Source organism: Plecotus auritus (genome assembly GCF_963455305.1).
Source record: "Plecotus auritus genome assembly, chromosome: 9".
Lineage (NCBI taxonomy): Eukaryota > Metazoa > Chordata > Mammalia > Chiroptera > Vespertilionidae > Plecotus > Plecotus auritus.
Window position 1 is genome coordinate 81,613,154 of NC_137783.1, and position 19,271 is coordinate 81,632,424.

Consider the following 19,271-nt stretch of genomic DNA (forward strand, 5'->3'; position numbering starts at 1 on the left):
AGTTGAAAATAAATCATTTTTAAAATGGTTCGCTTTCTGACAGTTATATCATTTGGAATAATTAAGTCAGATGCTACTAGGATTTCATGAATATAGAAATTTAAAATGTATAACCCTTTAGAGTCACCCTGAAATCAGGGCAGTTAGAGTTTTTCTTTATGTGCTTCTAGATTCAAATTGAAAACCCCAAATAAATAGTTTCTTTTCATGGTGGAGAGTTTCCAAAGTACTAACCACCTCAGATGTTTTCATAACCACTTGGGAGTTGTAACAGGTGGTGGTATGAAATCTAATTCCTTACAGTAGATTTGATTTTCTCTAGACCAAACATTCTCAAAAAGAATGACATAGCCCCAAGCCTTTGAAAATTGGTACCAGGAAGAGAGTGGAACGAAGAAAATATTCTTTAATGCTTATTTACAGAAATACACGCAATATGTAAGCAGTATATTTGAGACATTAAAATTTCACGAGGGCAGGCAATTAGGAAAAAAAAGTCTAAAAATATTCCTTAAGGCTGTAATCATGAAACAAAGGTTGAGAACACTTTGGAATGGATGGAATGTAGTAATATACAGTTAACCCTTCTCAGAAAATATGGTTATTTGTGCTAGCATACGCTGGGAAAGGAATCATGACAGATCATATAGTTTATGGTTTATCGTAAGACATTACACTTTTGTATAGTATACACTTGAGAAAAGGCTGTTAAAAGGCTAGATTACTTCTATAACAACTGTTCATACGCCACTTTAGGCAAGCTAGAGTTTCCATTTTAGATTAGACTTGGTGTATTTAGCTTTACTTTTGTCCTAAAACAGTGGTCGGCAAACTGCGGCTCGCGAGCCACATGCGGCTCTTTGGCCCCTTGAGTGTGGCTCTTCCAAAAAATACCAGTGCAAGTGAAACTTCATGGCCCATGCGCAGAAGTCGGTTTTTGGCTCTCAAAAGAAATTTCAATCGTTGTACTGTTGATATTTGGCTCTGTTGACTAATGAGTTTGCCGACCACTGTGACTAATGAGTTTGCCGAGCACTGTCCTAGAAGTTCTAAAATAATGTAGTAAGTAGTTGACTACATTCATGTTCATTTATCTTTACATATATACTAGGAGCCCAGTGCATGATTCGAAATCATGCGGTGCCACCCACCCTGGAGTCGCCAGTCCAGCCCTGCCTCACTCCCCGGCCCTTGAAGCAGCCACAGCCTCTGCTAATCAGGCCCTCCCCCAGCTCAGGCCCCTGCCGCCCCGCCCCTGATGCTGTGTGTGCAACCTCCTCCTGTCCGGTGGACCCGTTACGGTGTCCCAGTTAATTAGCATATTTCTCTATTTTTTATATATATATGTGTGTGTATATAGATACCTATATACACACACATATATTACACACACACACACACACACACACACACACACACGTTAACTAGTTATTTGCCTACAAAAAAGCTTAACTGAGAATTGTAAGCAATTCTCAATTATAATAATAGGGAAAATTTTAGGTACAAACTATTCTAAATCTCAAATGTCACAGTAAAAATACAAACTAGACCAATAATCTCTTATTACAATAATACAAATAATTATTCTTCTACTAAAGTTAGCTATTAATTATTGTTCCTCCTTATTTCTAAAGGTAACTTTAGAATAAAACAACTGTATCTTTTGTACAAACTTAGTGGCAAAGATGTTCAAATAAGTAAGAAAGTATGCCTGAACGTCCTTTCTTCTTAACACGATATTGTCTTTTGCTTGCTTTTCAGTGGAGGTAGTAATAAGCAACAAAATACACTGAAGGAGAAACATAACTGAAAAAGGAAAAGGAAAGGTAAAATTCTAACTATATATTAAGAGTATTCAAATTTTAGGAATTAGGATGCTGAGTCTGGTCTCTTCCTATTTTAGAGAGGGAAACATAAAAAAGAGAGGTGCCTGCCCTAATGCCCATGTGATTTGGTTGGTTGGGCATTACCCCGTGCACCAAAGGGTTGCTGGTTCGATTCTCAGTCAGGGCACATACCTAGGTTGTGAGCTTGATCCCTGGTAGGGGGCATGGAGGTAGCCAATCAATGTTTTGCTCACATCAATGTTTCTCTCTCATTCCCTCTCCCTTCCTCTCTCTAAAAATCAATTAAAAAATCTTTAAAAAACGAGGTGCCTGATGAAGAAAGCAAGTGATAGCAAATCTCCCTACCTGCAAATATCTCTTTCACAGTGGTTCAATGATCCTAAAAAAATGTAAGTAATTCATGGGAAGTCTTAACTTATGACACATTATATTGCTGGTTTCACCAATAACAAAATCTCGGTTAATAAACAAGTTATGATGAACTAGGACTCATGTATATACAAATACAAAGCAAAGGTGATAAGATATTAGGACTTACTTCATGGGAGGATAGGGGTTAGAGGAGGTATTACCATTACCAGACTTGGGGAAAACTCTGCAACATTTCAAGGAAGAGGTGAATCCTAAAAGGATTGCCGGCATATTCCAAAGAAACTGATAGAAAATATATATGAAGAGCATGTTTGGGGAACATGCCCAGTTTGGATGAAGCACAATGTATGTGATAGAACAGTTGGAGATACAACAGAAAAGACAGAATGAAAAGGATCATAAAAAGTTGTAAATGTCATGCCAAAACCGGTTTGGCTCAGTGGATAGAGCGTCAGCCTGCAGACTGAAGGGTCCCAGGTTCGATTCCGGTCAAGGGCACATACCTTGGTTGCAGGCACATCCCCAGTAGGAGGTGTGCAGGAGGCAGCTGATCGATGTTTCTCTCTCATCGATGTTTCTGACTCTCTATCCCTCTCCCTTCCTCTCTGTAAAATATCAATAAAATGTGTTTTTTTAAAAAAAGTTGTAAATGTCAGCAATGACAGTATTATTATCTATACTAATAAAAGGGTAATATGCAAATTGGTCACGACGCCCTCACATTAACAACCGAACAGCAGGCTGTGTGGGGTGATCAGGCCGGCGGCGGGAGGGGGGGACAAGTGAGGGGCAACCAGGCCGGCAGAGGGAGGGCAGTGAGGGGCGACCAGTCTGGCGGCGGGGCGGGGGGGGGTCAGTTGGGGGTGACCAGGCCAGCAGGGGGGGGGGGGGCAGTTAGGGGCGATCAGGCAGGTGAGCAGTTAGGAGCCAGTGGTCCCGGATTGTGAGAAGAATGTCCGACTGCCGGTTTCGGCCCCATCCCAGGGATTGGGCTGAAACCAGCAGTCAGACATCCCCTGATGGGTCCTGGATTGAAGAGGGTCTAGGCTGGGCTGAGGGGACCCCCCTGCCCCCTCCGTGCACGAATTTCATGCCCCGGGCCTCTAGTGATAAATAATAGTATGAATAAACATAATCTGAATAAATGACCAGTATTATTCAGTACATGAAGGGGAATGTCCTGATCATGGTTATACTTTGTAAATATCTGTGTCTTGGTGATATAAAGTTGAATAGGAACAGTGGCTCTTGACCTTTTGGGGAGGTGTGCCAGTCCCATTTCTGTTTGCCTTCGAATGTATTATTATTCCCCATTTTTCTGCACTGCATAACAGGAAACCTGACCCCACAAAGAATGTTTCCTAGGCTCCATGTCAGCTGGCTTCTGACTGGGTTCAATAAATGGAAAGCACTGGTACAACACTGAAGGGCAGTTGGAAGAAGCTACACTTTCTTCTCCCATTCCTTCTCTGCCTTGGCAGAATCTCCTCTTTGACTATTACTCCATCACCAGACATGTATACCTTTCATCTTCCACATAGTGAACCCAGCTTCTGGGTTGCCTCATCTTTCCTTGTCCTGACAATCTTAGTGGTTTTCAGCTGTTGCTACCCTCTGAGCTGGCTCACTTAACACATTGCGGACCAGTAGTTTTATTGCTAGTTTTACCTAGTGGCCAGATAAGTTTTTATTGAACGAGTACAAAAAACGTTTTATATAAATGTTAAAGGCACGCTTTAAAATTAAATACCCATTGCATTTTGAAGTTATTTATTACATGTTCTTAAAAACTAATATCTTTTTAAAGTATGATACTTTGTAAAACACTGTGTAATATGGAGCGAGAATTCTCACGATCTGTCCACAATGTGTTAAGCTGCTCTTAGCTTTTCTACCACCCGTGTAACCAATTCCCTCATTAAATCCCCCCATACTATCCTATACAATAAAGGCTGATATGCAAATCGACTGAACGGCAGAACAACCTGTCACTATGACGCATACTGACTACCAGGGTGTAGACCAGCCATGGGCAAACTACGGCCCGCGGGCCGGATCCGGCCCATTCGGCTGTTCTATCCGGCCCGCGGAGCCGAAAGAGCGGAGGGTTCTCTTGCTCTCCCCTCCGCTCCTTTACTTTGAATTTATATTAGTTCACACAAACACTCCATCCATGCTTTTGTTCCGGCCCTCCGGTCCAGTTTAAGAACCCATTGTGGCCCTAGAGTCAAAAAGTTTGCCCACCCCTGGTGTAGACGCTCAATGCAGGAGCTGCCCCCTGGTGGTCAGTGCACTCCCACAGGGGGAGCGCTGCTCAGCCAGAAGCGGGGCTCATGGCTGCAAGTGCAGCGGTGGTGGCGGGAGCCTCTCCTGCCTCCTCAGCAGCGCTGATGATGTCCAACTCCCAGGGGGAGTGGGACTAAGCTCCCGGACTGTGAGAGGGCCTGTGGGCTGAGGGACCCTCCCCACCCCAAGTGCACAATTTTGTGCACCGGGCCTCTACTGTCAAATACTCAGACTGGTTTCAATTTTTCTGAATGGACACTCACTCATACAGAAAGGAACAAACCTATTTAGGAATCTAAAGAAAGTTCTGGCCCAGTGGTTGAGGTTTAACCCAGGTTCCAGGCTCAGTCCCCAGTAGGGAGTGTGCAGGAGGCAGCAAATCGATGATTCTGTCCTCATTGATGTTTCTGTCGCTCTTTCTCCCTTCCTGTCTGAAATAAGTAAAAGTATATTTGTTTTTAAAAAGAAAGTTTTGGACACTTCACCCATAAAACACGCTATCTGCACATAAACCTTTACAGACAGTTTGTGGGATCCCAGAACTTTTTAAGCCTGCCCATTAATCCCAGATTAAAAATACTGAATATGACATAAAGGTAACTTTTTAGAAAAAAAATTCTAGAGGGTACCCTGGCTTGTTTGGCTCAGTGGATAGAGTATCCGTCTGCAGACTGAAGGGTCCCAGGTTCAATTCCAGTCAAGGACACATACCTGGGTTGCAGGCTTGACTCCTGGCCTGGTCGATGCATGTGGGAGGCAACCAATTGATGTGTTTCTCTCACATCAATGTTTTTCTCTCAGCTTCTTCCCCTCCCTTCCACTTTCTCTGAGAATCAATGGAGGAATATACTAGGGGTGAGGATTAACAACCACAACAACAAATTCTAGAGGGGGATAATGGTAATAGTTACAGAACAACGTCAATGTAAATAAAGCCACAGAACTGTACACTTAAAAATCACTAAAATGGTTAAATTTTGCATGTTTTCTAAGGAAAAAAAGAAAGCAAACATACAGCTCCCATAAAACATGGTAAGGGTGTAACAGAAGTAGTGTATAATGCTGTGGAAACATTTAAGAAGTACTAACTATACCTGCTGGACGAGGTTTCAGAGATTACGTTTGACCAAAACAATGAATGTAAATACTTAGGAAGACAGGGAGAATAGAATAAATACTACAGGCAGAGAGAACAGAACGCATAGGAAAAAGTGGAGAAACTGCAAGAAGTCTGGTATCCCTGAAGCATAGGTCAGATGTTGAGAAGTTGAGATGAAGCAGAATCAGTTCCACAGAGCACTTTGTATGCTGATAAAAACAAAGTGGTGATCCAGAGGCAATAAACAACATTTTGATGCATTTGGCTTGTGCAATAATTAAAGAATTTCCAGCAAGGCAACAGCTGGCTGTAACTGAGTAGCAAGAGCTGTTTAAATGTAATAGTGAGGTACAAAAGTCACTGCTGTATGTTGAAAAATGAAAGTTAGCCCTAGCTGGTTTGGCTCAGTGGATAGAGCGTTGGCTTGTAGCCTAAAGGTTCCCAGATTTGATTCTGGTCAAGGGCACATGCCCGGGTGGTTGGCTCAATCCCCAGTATGAGGTGTGCAAGAGGCAGCCGATCAATGATTCTCTCTCATCATTGATGTTTCTATCTCTCCCTCCCTCTCCCTTCCTCTCTGAAATCAATAAAAATATATTTAAAAAAAAAAAGAAAAAGAAAAAAAGAAAAGTTAGGTGAGCAAGTAGAGCAACTAAATAGAATTTATTGTTCTTTGAATAAATTTGACTTGTGAAAGGATGATGGAGCATTAGATAGAATGTGAGGTGGGGTGTAGTAAAGTGTTCAGTGTGTGTGTGTATGTGTAAGGGTAAAAATCCTAATTATATGAACTCTAAGGGGAGAACTTCCTTCTCTCTATTCTTAGCATTTGACAGTGTCAAAACATAGCAGACATCCGAAGATTTGCTGAAAGAACATTATAAAGGAAAAAGTCCAACATCAAGAGAGGGGCTGAAGATGGGGAGGGAGTACTGACAAGAGAAGAATCATGAGTGGATAATAAACCTGTTAATATTTTAAGTCACTAAGTTTTGTAATTGTAGGTTTTTTTTTTTTTAAATATATTTTATTGATATTTTACAGAGAGGAAGGGAGAGGGATAGAGAGCTAGAAACATCGATGAGAGAGAAACATCGATCAGCTGCCTCCTGCACACCTCCCACTGGGGATGTGCCCGCAACCAAGGTACATGTCCTTGACCGGAATCGAACCCGGGACCCTTCAGTCCGCAGGCCGACGCTCCATCCACTGAGCCAAACTGGTTTCGGCCAGTAATTGTAGGTTTTTACATGCTGATATGAGCTTCAAGATACATGAAAAAAAGCAAGAGCAGTTAATGCGGGAAGATTTATTCTTTTGCACAACTTGAAATTTTTGGTAAGTGCACAGTTGTTTCAACTTTAATAGGTGTAGTGCGAATGCTTTAGGCAGATTTTGTTTTGTAATGGTAAAGATGAATAGCAAGACTATCTGAGAAGCAATGACAAAAATGCAAAAGAGAAGTAGTAAGAGGCATATTGCTAGGATAGGTAGCAATCAAAATGGAATGTGAATGACAAAGAACTAGTTTAGGATAAGAAACAACGAAGACAGAGTCCATTGAAAAAAGTAGAAAATCAAGCAGATCAGCTGGTTTGTGGAGAATAGACTCACAAGTTGGTGTGAATTATTCCAGTTAGAAAATCAAATTGCTTTTGTAAAACCAGTGGTTCTTAACTAAGAGTGATTTTTGCCCTACAGGGAACGTACTGTCAATATCTGGAGGCACTTTTTGTTGTCACAACTGGACAGAGGGTGAGTGGAGCCCTACTGGTATCTAAAGGATAGAGGCATTGGATGCTGCTGAACATCCCACAATGCACAGAACAGTTCTCCATACATAATTATCTGGCCCAAAATGTCAACAATGCCAGGTCAAGAAATCTGTTGAAGACTGTGGTTACTGGATTACCAAACTGCCCAAACTAAAAAATTTTTAAGTAAACACTGCATGGAGGAAAAAAAATAAACTATGTCAATGTGATCATAAACACTGTGAAAGTCTGCTTTGGACTGGATTACATGCAAGTCTAATATAACAATTACAAGATAGCTTTTTTTCTCAAACATACAAGATTTAGATGTGGGTTAACTATTGATACTCAATTCTGGTTAAGTGGGCAAAAGATTAGGCAAACATTAACAAAGTATCAGTTTAAACTTAAGTCATTAAGTTAGTTTATCAAAAAAAATGGATGATGGAACCACTACTTTCTAATATTTCCTGCAAAATGTGTCTATCAAAAGCCCATGCATTTCTCTGGACAGAGATGGGTATTTTAAGAAGAAACAAGACAAATGGGTTTTCCTAACAATAAAATAACGGTAGTAATGACTGCAGGCACTATGGGAAGCTTCATCACAGATGTTTACCATTTACTTTCAGGGATGTCGAACATGATGTCTGTAAATCACTGGCTCGTGTTTTGAGTTTAATGTTGCTCTCGTTCCCAGCAGTACAATCAATCCTCTTTAGTCTTTCGGGGTGCAAACAACAAAACCTGTTTCCCACACAGACAAAACACCTTGACCACTGGCCCGAGGAACTAAAGCCTCCGCAAATGGAGGAAAAACTAACCAAGACTTAGAAAAGTTGACTGAAAGTCATTTCCCATGTGAAGTTTCTTGCTAATTCCGCCCCCCCCCCAACCCCCAGAAGGAACTGCTTCTGTTTTAAAATATGCAGCTGGCATTTCAAACCTCTAGACGGGACGACTTATTGCGGTGGGTGGAGAGAGAACACACCATTCGGCCCAAACTCGTAGTTACAAAAGCGAGATACGAGAAGGGCGTCAGGAAGATCTTTCCACCAAGCTGGGTGGCTGGGGAAGTCCTTATTTTTTCCTATTTTGGTCCCAGCCCTGACAAGGGAAAGCGCACCCAAGGTTGAAAAACACGCAGCCTTCCGTCACGTAGACAACTCGCCCTCAGGGTCCGGGTGAGGTGTGCAGGCCCGCCCTGCCCCCGGACCCGGCCTCAGGTGTTCCACCCGCGCTCCCCTTCAGCGCCCCTCGCCCCGCAGCCCCTGAGGAGAGGCGCATCCACACACAAAGAGGCGAAAACTGCCGAGCCTCCGGCTGAAGAAGAGTCGCAGCCGGCTGAAGGAGTCGGCGGGGAGGCAAAACCCCAGAGCTTCCCCACCCTGGGAAAAACCTTTGGCCCCAAAGGTCTTTCCGTCCGGCGTAGCTGGTCCGATATCCCTCCCTCCCGCGGCCGAGCTTACCCAATACCAGCCGGGCTACGTCCGAAGGTAACAACATAATCGAAGCCGCAGAAGGAACCGCAATAGGACACAAGGCTCGGGTAAAAGCCAACACAGCGACAGCCGCTGCGCCGCATCTCCCGGTTCCAGTGGCGGCACTGAACCCGCGGCAATTTGTCCCGCCTCTTTCGCTCCACGCCAGCCAATCGCTTTCGCGGGAGAAAGAAAGGCGCCGAAAAGAAACCCGCCTCCATGCTCCTTGAAAATGTCGTCATTTCCTCTCTCTTGTTTGGAGGGGTGGTGTTGAAGGGGGCGAGGAGGCGTGGTGCAGGCCCAGGAGGTCCAGCCACCGAGCGAGCCACTGAGGCCAGGGCGCACGCCATTGGTGGGCACGGCGCAGGCGCCTCCGCGGACATGCCCAATGTTTTGGGGGGAGCAAGGCCTGGCCGCGGAGGGCGAGTGATGCTCGATGCGCATGGGCAGACGGGCCCGGGCGCCAGACAACCTCACTTCCTTGCGGGACGAATGCTGCGCTGTCACGCCAGGTTTGAACCGGAAGCGGGAATGGTGCGTGGATAGCGGACTCCGGCATCTGCGGCCGCGGGCGGAGGCGACTGAAGCGGCGATTTGGGCTGCAGCCATCGTCCCCTCAAGAGATTGCCCTTTAGCTGTCGGAGTCCAGTGGTAGGGGCGCGAGAGCCGTGCTGTCGGGGAATTGAGTCGTCCGAGCCGCCAGCCCTGGGCCCCGGACGCGCAATCTCGCGCCCTGCGGACGGCCCTCTCTGCACCTCTTTCCCGGGCTCTCCGAGCCCCCAGCAGATTTAGCCACCAACCTTGCTCTAAATGCCCAGAGGACCCCTCCTCCGCGTCCAGATTTAACTAGATGAATTGACTAATCAACTTTCTCCCCCTCTGGTAATTAGTTGTAATCAGCGAGCACCTGTTGAAGTGTAAACCACAGTCGCGTGGTGAAGAGCCTGGGCTCTGGAATAACCCTGCTGGAGTCCACCCTCTGGCCGTCAGCTGTGTGACCACGCGCCCCTGTCTTCCTCGTGACCATCCTTTCCTGTGGTGAGCATTCAAGAGCGTTCGCTGCATTTTTGACCCTGTACAGATTAAGGAAAACGACAATTCAGGATGAAAATGTGGCAAAAGAGTGCGGTGGTAGTAGAGGGGTGAATGAGGTTCTCTGGAAACAGCCCGGGACAATCAATTCAGTTTGTGCCGAGACCTCCCAGTGTTGAATTGCTCTGCAGGGTGGTAGGAGCTTTCTGCACAGAAGGCAAAATGCGTGTAAAGGCACAAAGTGGAGACGGTGCCTGAAGCTCAAAAGTGAGGTCTGGTATTAAATGGAATAGACGTGGGCATTTTCAACATGTCGAAGTCATAGGAATGGATGAGATCACACTGGGTTAAAATCAGAGTGAGAAATCAGGAAATAAGGATGTTCTTTCGGGTGTGGGTGGAAGAAGAACCATCAAAATGGACTTATGAAACAGAAAGGATAATTGCTAACGGTAACTTATTGAGCATTTGCTGTGTTCCACGCACTGTTGAACAGGTACATGAATCCTTACAGTACCTCTGAAGTAGGTTCTAGTATGCACTGTTTTTTCATTTTATCATTGAGAAAACTGAGGTGAAGAGAGAGTAGCTAACTTGCCCAAGGTTCTACCACTTATAAATAGTAGCACCAGTACAGTCTGAGTACAAAGCCCACACTCTTACCACTCAAAAAGAATGGCATCCCAAGGGCTGGATCATATTCAAGAGATGGGATTTGTCATCATTGTCAAATTCTCAAAGAGATCAGCATTGGATTTGCCAATTCAGAGGCTGTTACTTAGGAAATAGAGATCATTTAGTTGCATGTTGGGATTGGAACCTAGGTTGTTCTGAATTAATGACTTGGTTGAATTTAGCTTTAAGTGATGACACTCTTATTGTAGCTGTTTACTCTCTGGTTCTTTTGGTTGCTTTTTCCATCTTAGGACCCTAAAATTTCTGTCCTCCAGCTCTTTCTGTGATTAGCACAAGTTCATTCAGATCTTGGCTTTATTGTAACATCCTCTGAGACATGTTCCCCAACAGTTTATTAAAAACTAGAGGCCCGGTGCACAGATTCATGCGTTGGTGGGGTCCCTCTGCCTGGCCTGTGGGGATTGGGCCGAAACCGGCTTCCCGACATCCCCTGAGGGGTCGCGGATTGCGAGAGGGCACAAGCCAGGCTGAGGGACCCCACCGGTGCACGAATTCATGCACCTGGCCTCCAGTATGCATATAAGGTCTTTGGTTAATCTCTTCCCGCCCTCCCCCTCCCCTTCACTCTGAGATTCATCAGTCTGTTCCATGTTTCCATGCCTATGGTTTCACACTCCTGCATTGAGCGTCTGCCCCCTGGTGGTCAGTGTGCATCATAGCTACCAGTTGGACGGTCGAACGGTCAGCTGGACACTTGGGTTTTAATATCGTATATAATATGCAAATTGACCCTCACGCCCTCATACAAGATGGCCACCACAAGATGGCCGTCAGGGGAGTGTAGTTGTGGGTGATCAGGCCAGCAGGGGAGGGCAGTTGGGAGCAACCACGCCTGCAGGGGAGGGCATTTAGGGGCAACCAGGCCGGCAGGGGAAGGTAGCTGGGGGACCAGGCCTGTGGGGGAGGGCAGTTAGGTGTGACCAAGCCTGCAGGGTAGGGCAGTTAGGGGTGGACCAGGGCCTGCAGGGTAGAGCAGTTAGGGGTGGACCAGGGCCTGCAGTGGAGGGCAGTTGGGCGGGACCAGGCCTGCAGGGGAGGGCAGTTGGCTGTGACCAGGACTGCAGGGAGGGCAGTTGGGGGCGACCAAGCCTGCAGGGAAGGCAGTTAGGGGCAACCAGGTTGGCAGGGGAGGACAGTTAAGGGTGACCAGGTTGGCAGGGGAGGGCAGTTGGGGGCAATCGGGCTGGTAAGGGAGCAGTTAGGCATCGATCAGACTGGCAGAGGAGTGGTTAGAGGGTGATCGGGCTGGCAGGCAGGCGAGCGGTTGGGAGCCAGCAGTCCTGAATTGTGAGAGGGATGTCTGTGGGATCAGGCCTAACCCGGCAGTCGGACATCCCCCGAGGGGTCCCAGATTGGAGAGGGTGCAGGCTGGGCTGAGGGACACTCCCCCATCCCCCGTGCATGAATTTCGTTCACCGGGCCTCTAGTATATAGATAATCCTCTATTTATTGTATATTTGTTTCCTTTGACTCATATCACAATTTGGAATTATGCATTGATTTATTATTGTACTTGTTTATTGTCACTCTCCCTCACTAGTTATGACTCAACGAGGGTAGGATTTGTGTCTATTTGGTTCATTATAAATCTAGATTCTCCTAATATAGTACCTTGGACACAGCAGTTGCCCAATAAATATAGTTTCATGTATCAGTGAGTAACATTTCCTGTTTATGTAGATAATACTGAACTGTTTTATTTTCTTAAAAGTAATCAGTCTTTGAGAAAATGAAGAAGAGGAAAAACAAGTTCAGAAAAGCCACAGTTTAAAAAAGAAGTTTAGAGTTGCCTCTTCCTGCATGTGTCACATGTTTAGTAAACACATTTTTTTCCCATTATAAATAACATCTTTAGTATATTTAGGAATAAAGGTGCCTACTTTTATGGTTCTTTGAATATTGCTAAAGTGTTTATTTTTCTTACTGGCCAATCAAGAGCACTTTAAGATTGAGCAAGAAGGAGTAAGAGTCCTAGATACAACCATAGGGGATGGAAAAAAAAAAAATTACAGTCCTGTTCTGAACAAGTATATAGTCAAATGAAAAATACTATAAGTAAGTAACATCCTGTAACCCACAGCAGAGTAAAGGAGGTTGTAATGGTGTTGAAGGGTCAGAATAACCAATGAATACTAATGGAGAAGGGAATTAGAGCTATCTGCCAGTGAGCTAGAAAGTCTTATTAGGTAGATTGCCTTCACTGCAAGTGTTTGAAGAAAGGACAATTACATGTTAGGAGTGATTTCTTCCTTTGAAGGAAGATGGGACATGATCGCTTATTTCCTCTCACTTTTAAGATTCTGTGAGATTAAACATGGGCTGATAAACATACTTGATCCTGGAAGATCGAGTAGAACATACGTGGATGGACAGGAAAAGGATTTTTCCCATTTTTTTCTCTTGAGATATATATGTACGTGTAGATATCATAGACATAATGTGTATGTTTTTCTTTGTTTATTAACAGTGTGTAACAGAAATGAGCCTGTTTTATAAAAAGACTCAAATACTGAAATGTTTTTCTTACACGATATTTTGGAAGGTTGCCAAAGGAGAGTTTAAAAGGAGGAGGGCTACTGCAGTTGGTACTAAGCACAGTAACATATATTTAACCTTTGACATTTGCAAAGGATACCATTATGGCTTATAATTTCCATCATTTCCTTTTAAAACAAGAATACCTTTTTTCTCCTGTTTTTATGTATTAATTGAGAATCATAAAGGAAGTTAAGATGGAAATGCTATGCAGGGCTTCCTAGCTCTGATAACCTTCTGCATATCAATCCCAAGGCATAAGCAATTTAAGTTTTTGGCTCAGCTATATGAGGTCACTACACTTAAGAAAGGGTGCTTTTAAGTAGTTCAGATGGTCAGTATTAAATCCTTAAATGCTCTTTTCTTTATTTTTTGCCTGGCTGTCTTCCATTCATTTTTGTGTTTCAGTTTAAATGTATTTCTTAGGTCTCAGAAAAATAAAGTAAATTATACCTTTCATATTTTTATCTTGCTACTGCACACAAAGTGCACATTGCATGTTGAAGCTTTGTTGTGATATATACTAAGAAAACCTCATTTAAGTATGGAAATGTTAAGAAAAACCATCCTGCCCTTGATCACAATATGCCTCTAGTTGTAGAGTTAGCTCTAACTGTATATTAATGCCACAGTCTGAAATAATTTTATGTATGTATTGTTTTTACAGACATTGATGTGTTTTCTGAAATCCTGAACCATGAGTCTAGCACTTAATGATCTGCTTATTTGCTGCCGTCAACTAGAACATGATAGAGCTACGGAACGAAGGGTAGTAAATTACTTAAATTTAGTCTTTGCTTGAAATAAGTGTATGATTGATAACTCATTATTGTGCTCTATTTTTTATTTTCAGAAAGAAGTTGAGAAATTTAAGCAACTGATTCGGGATCCTGAAACTGTTCAACATTTAGATCGGCATTCAGATTCCAAACAAGGGAAATACTTGAATTGGGATGCTGTTTTTAGGTATTTTATTCTAATTTTGGAAAATATATTTTTATTGATTTCAGAGAGGAAGGGAGAGAGAGAGAGAGAGAGAGAAACAATGATGAGAGAGAATCATCAGTCGGCTCCCTCCTGCATACCCCCTACTGGGGATGGAGCCTGCAACCTGGGCATGTGCTCTGACCTGGAATTGAACTGTGACCTTCTGGTTCATAGGTCGATACTCAACCACTGAGCCACGCCAGCAAGGCTCTAATTTTTTTACTGTCTATGTTTTTTTATTTCTGTTGTGGTTTTTGGGGGTCCATATTTAGATTTTATTTATCTTTGTCTCCTTAAAACATTTTGCCTTGCATATGAAGTTGGTGCTTAATATTTATCTAAAACATAATTTTAAAAAATATATATTATTATTGATTTCAGAGAGGAAGGGAGAGGGAGAAAAAGAATCATTGATTGCTGCCTCCTGCATCCTCCCTACTGGGGATGGAGCCCACAACCTGGGCATGTGCCCTTGACCGAAATAAAACCTGGGACCTTTCTGTCTGCAGGCTGACATTCTATCCACTGAGCCAAACCAGCCAGGGCTGAAACATATTTTTAACAAAAGGTTATATAGAGACAGAGTTAATTTTAAACACTTTTTTTTCAGTAAAATGTCTTATGCATATCTCACTCAAGATTAGAGAGAATTCCTTTCATATCAGTTAGTTCATAAGACTACTTTAAGTTAGAGAATAAGGTCAAGTTATGACAAGTGTGTTATTATTACTTTGACATCTTTAAATATTACTTTAACTGCCAGATGTTAAGTTATAATAGAAAAGAGAAAGGAATTTTACAATAATTATATATGAATGCAGTTACAACAAATAAAATTCAGGCATATAATTAGAAAGCTATAATTGGTTGCTGGACTGGTGTGTCAGAGAATTTATGCATTAAGACAATTTTCAACTATTAAGTTCATTTATAACTAGAAATAGATTGTAAGACTTCGGGAAGATGGATAAAACATTAAAGTATAATACTGAGAAACCTGAAATATTTATAGACAAGAGAAAGTATGATTATTTACTTGCTCTCTAGTGTTTAGAACCGATCATTTATTTTATTTTTTTGTCTCTTATTTGGTATTGGATTGACTATTACAGATTTCAGTGTGGGTAACATGAAAAATGCATGCTCTTTTTGTTGTTACTTAGTTTATTTCAGATACCACAAATACAGTTACTATCTAAAGATGAATACTCTTTTGCATAAGCTGATCAGGCAGACCAAATATGCACCTGGCATTCCCAGTTAATCATAAATATCTTACAGAAAGGCTTTATATAAATGCTAGAAACATTTCCAACTGTCCAGGAACGACGTAGGTCATGCACAGAATAACAGAAATAGGTAAGAGAATTGAGAGCCCCTAATATCACTGCAAGCTTTTCTTTCTTTTTTTATTTTTTTTGTTAATACTTTCCCGAGTATATTTTTCCATTGATTTTTAGAGAGAATGGAAGGGAGTGGGAGAGACAGAGAGCAAAAGACATCAATGTGAGAGAGACACATTGGTTGGTTGCCTCCTGTACCCACCTATCAAGGGCTGGGGATTGAGCCTGCAACCTGAGGTATGTGTCCTTGTCCAGAATTGAACCCAGGATCCTTCAGTCTGAGGGCCAATGCTCTAACCACTGTGCAAAACCAGCTAGGGCAGCACTGCAAGCTTTTAATCTATATACACTGAGTGGCCAGATTATTATGATCTCTGAACGCATAATAATCTGGCCACTCAGTGTATATCCTCCTATATAATAAAAGGCTAATATGCAAATTGTCCCCTCGACCAGGAGTTGGACCAGCAGGCAGGCTGGCCAACTGCCCATGTCCCCTCCCCCTGGCCAGGCTGGCTGGACCCTACCCATGCATGAATTCATGCACCGGGCCTCTAATATATATGTATAGATATAGATATATAGATATATATGTCTATATATCTCTATATATCTATATATACATATATATATCTATATCTAGCTGTAGATATAGATATATATACTGAGTGGCCAGATTATTATGCATTCAGAGATCATAATAATCTGGCCACTCAGTGTATATAAAAGGCTAATAGGCTAAGTGTCCAACTGTCCAACCAGTAGCTATGACATGCACTAAACACCAGGGGGCAGATTCTCAATGCAGGAGCTGCTGTGATGCGTACAGAGAAATGGCACCGCGGATCTGGCGCCCACAAAGCAATAGTTGGTTCCCCCAAGTGGGACACAGGCCTTGCCGCCACCCCGGAGTGACAGCCCACCAAATCGCAGCCAATGCTGCCGAGACCTCATGGCGCAAAATGCAGCCCACAGCTCAGCCCAGAAACAGTCACTGTGGGCGCCGGGTAATGACGTCACAGCAATGTCTGGCTTCCTCTCCCTAGCAACGACTAGCCTCCTTGCAGTTTCTTCAGCCCAGGAACACGACTTGCTTTATAGCCAGGTGCAAACATTTCACACTTTAACCAAATGTCTGTGAACCGTTTTCCTGTGCCTCATCTCATTTGGTCCTCACAGAAGTCCTGGAATAGGTAGATAGGAGACTCAGTGGGATCCTATCTTCTTTTCATTAGCCGTAAAACAGATTTAGAAAGTTTAGAAACTTGACCTGAAAAGAAGTAAGAAACGGTGGACCTTGAAAATGACCTCAGGTTTTCTCACTGCACAGAATATAGTCAAACACTCCTACAGTTAAATATTTTTTCCTTTGTTCTCCCTGTGTGATCTACAATAATCTGCTTCATGTTGATATTTACTGCTGTGTTGCTGACAATGACCTGAAAGAGAAGTTGGGGTGCTTTACTGAGCTGGAAAAAGTTTAGCTTTTTCATCAGAAAGCAGGTCTAATTAAGCAAGTTCATTCTATATATATAAAAGGCTAAGTTGACTTGTGCATGTGCGATACATATAAAGCTCTCGCTAGCGCCAATCGCACGCATGTGTTTCGATCTGTCATTGTTGATCATGAATTTCTTTGACTTTTCTTTTATAGAGAAAGGGCTAATAGTGATATTAAAATATTTCTTCTAATTAATTTCCTTTCAATGTGCACGAATCCATGCACTGGGCCTCTAGTGATAAAATAAGAAAGCAGGCATTAAATAAAACAATAGAAAATCATGGAGGTTAGAGATTAAGAACAGACCAGATTCTAAATTGGTATTCTGGGGCTAAGGCATTGAAAAAGAAATTTATATCATTTAATTGGCACATTGATTGAAAATATGATTTATAAGATGTTCTTTATGATGGTTTGAAGGACTGTTTGAAGCTATTATAATAATTTAAGTATTTAATTTAGAGTTTCTGAAATTCCATTTTTTTTTCCTGAAGATTTTTACAGAAATATATTCAGAAAGAAACAGAATGTCTGAAAACAACAAGACCAAATGTTTCTGCCTCAACACAAGCCACAAGGCAGAAAAAAATGCAAGAAATCAGTAGCTTGGTTAAATATTTCATCAAATGTGCAAATAAAAGTAAGTGCAATGTTATTTATTATAAATAATTGGCTTCATAGGTGATTGTTGCATGAGTTTGGTCTGAATATGGTGAGATAAAAGTTGAGTGCTAACTCTTAATTTCTAGTACATATCATGATTTTAATATTATAAAAATATTAACCTATAATATTATAGGTTCAAATATTTGTAGGACTTTATGTAAGCATGAAATGATATCATCATCTCAGGGTTAAGAGCCGGCGTCCTCAAACTACGGCCTGCGGGCCACATGTGGCCCGCCGAGGACATTTATCCAGCCCGCCGGGTGCCGCTGCCTGTCCTGCTTAGCAGCCGACTTGTCCCGGGCCCGCAGTACGCATAGGAATTTGCTCATAGTTTTTTTTTTAAACTATAGTCTGGCCCTCCAACTGTCTGAGGGACAGTGAAATGGCCCCCTGTTTAAAAAGTTTGAGAACCTCTGGTTAAAAGGATTAAAAATTATTATTTCAACAGCCATTCTTCTTGGATTGCTTCTTTAAGATATTTAAAGTTAGCCTATATATTTCCCTTATGCTAAACAGACATACTTCCTTCATTGCATGAGTATGACTTTCTTCTGAATATTCTTCAATGCAGGAGCTGTTTAATTCTATCTCTCTTAAAGTGTGGCACTCAATCTTTTTTTTTTTTTTAAATATATTTTATTGATTGTTTACAGAGAGGAAGGGAGAGGGATAGAGAGTTAGCAACATCGATGAGATGAACATTGATCTGCTGCCTCCTGCACACCCGCTACTGGGGATGTGCCCGCAACCAAGGTACATGCCCTTGACTGGAATCGAACCTGGGTCCCTTCATTCCGCAGGCTGACGCTCTATCCACTGAGCCAAACCAGTTAGGGCGGACTCGATCTTATAGGTATGCTCTAATTGGTAGAGAGTAGAGCAGGACTTGACATCTTTTGTTGTATACTTTTACTAATGCTAAGATCACGTTAGCTTTCTTAGTAATAAAAACTCACACTCTTTTTTAAAATATACATATCTTTATTGATTTCAAAGAGGGATAGAGAGATAGAAATATTAATAATGAGAGAGAATCATTGATCGGCTGTCTCCTGCATGCCCCCCACTGGGGATCGAGCCCACAACCTGAGCATGTGTCCTGACTGTGAATTGAAATGTGACCTAGTTCATAGGTCAATGCTCTGCCATTGAATCACGCCAGCGGGGCAAAACGCACACTCTTAACTAACAGTGTGCTTACTATTGATTAAAAAAAAAAAAAAAAGCCCAAAATATTTTTCTGCTTATGAGCCACACATCTCTCCCATTGAGCTTGTATAGTTGATACTCTGAATAGTTGATATTTTTGAACCAAAATGCAGGGTCCTAGTAGGCTTATGTAAGGAAAGGAGCTTTACACAATGATGAAAAACTAGAATCAGTATTTGTTTAGGGACTCTTGGGATCAGACTTTGTTTAGTCTTCATAGATAAGGACATGGCTTTATGATACCAAGTTTAGTTTAAGAATCAGAAAAGCCCAGCCTGGCCAGTGTGGCTCAGTTGATTGAAAAGTGGTGTTTTTATTTAAGGTTTTCTTTTCCTTCAGGTTTAACTTTGTAACGTGAACATCTTTAATCTTGAAGCAAGAACCAGGGCATTATTATCACGTCATTTACTTCTTTGTTTTTTCAAATGTTGGGAGGGTTGATGGGAATTTAAACACAGAT

General features: G+C 42.4%; 2 protein-coding genes across 3 annotated transcripts in view; one reads left to right on the forward strand and one right to left on the reverse strand.

The window, feature by feature from the left end:
• The window catches only part of NPAT (nuclear protein, coactivator of histone transcription), a 77,251-nt gene extending 68,270 nt beyond the window's left edge, over nt 1-8,981 (reverse strand). For both annotated transcript variants that reach the window (XM_080687032.1, XM_080687031.1), the window contains exon 1: nt 8,828-8,981. In XM_080687032.1, the coding sequence (XP_080543158.1) occupies nt 8,828-8,864 (37 nt within the window). In that variant the 5' untranslated portion in view covers nt 8,865-8,981. The remainder of the gene's footprint in view (nt 1-8,827) is intronic.
• A 273-nt stretch (nt 8,982-9,254) lies between these two features.
• The window catches only part of ATM (ATM serine/threonine kinase), a 158,200-nt gene continuing 148,183 nt past the window's right edge, over nt 9,255-19,271 (forward strand). The window contains exons 1-4 of the mRNA XM_080641742.1: nt 9,255-9,877; nt 13,770-13,871; nt 13,956-14,068; nt 17,428-17,573. Coding sequence (XP_080497868.1) covers nt 13,800-13,871; nt 13,956-14,068; nt 17,428-17,573 — 331 coding nt within the window. The 5' untranslated portion in view covers nt 9,255-9,877; nt 13,770-13,799. The remainder of the gene's footprint in view (nt 9,878-13,769; nt 13,872-13,955; nt 14,069-17,427; nt 17,574-19,271) is intronic.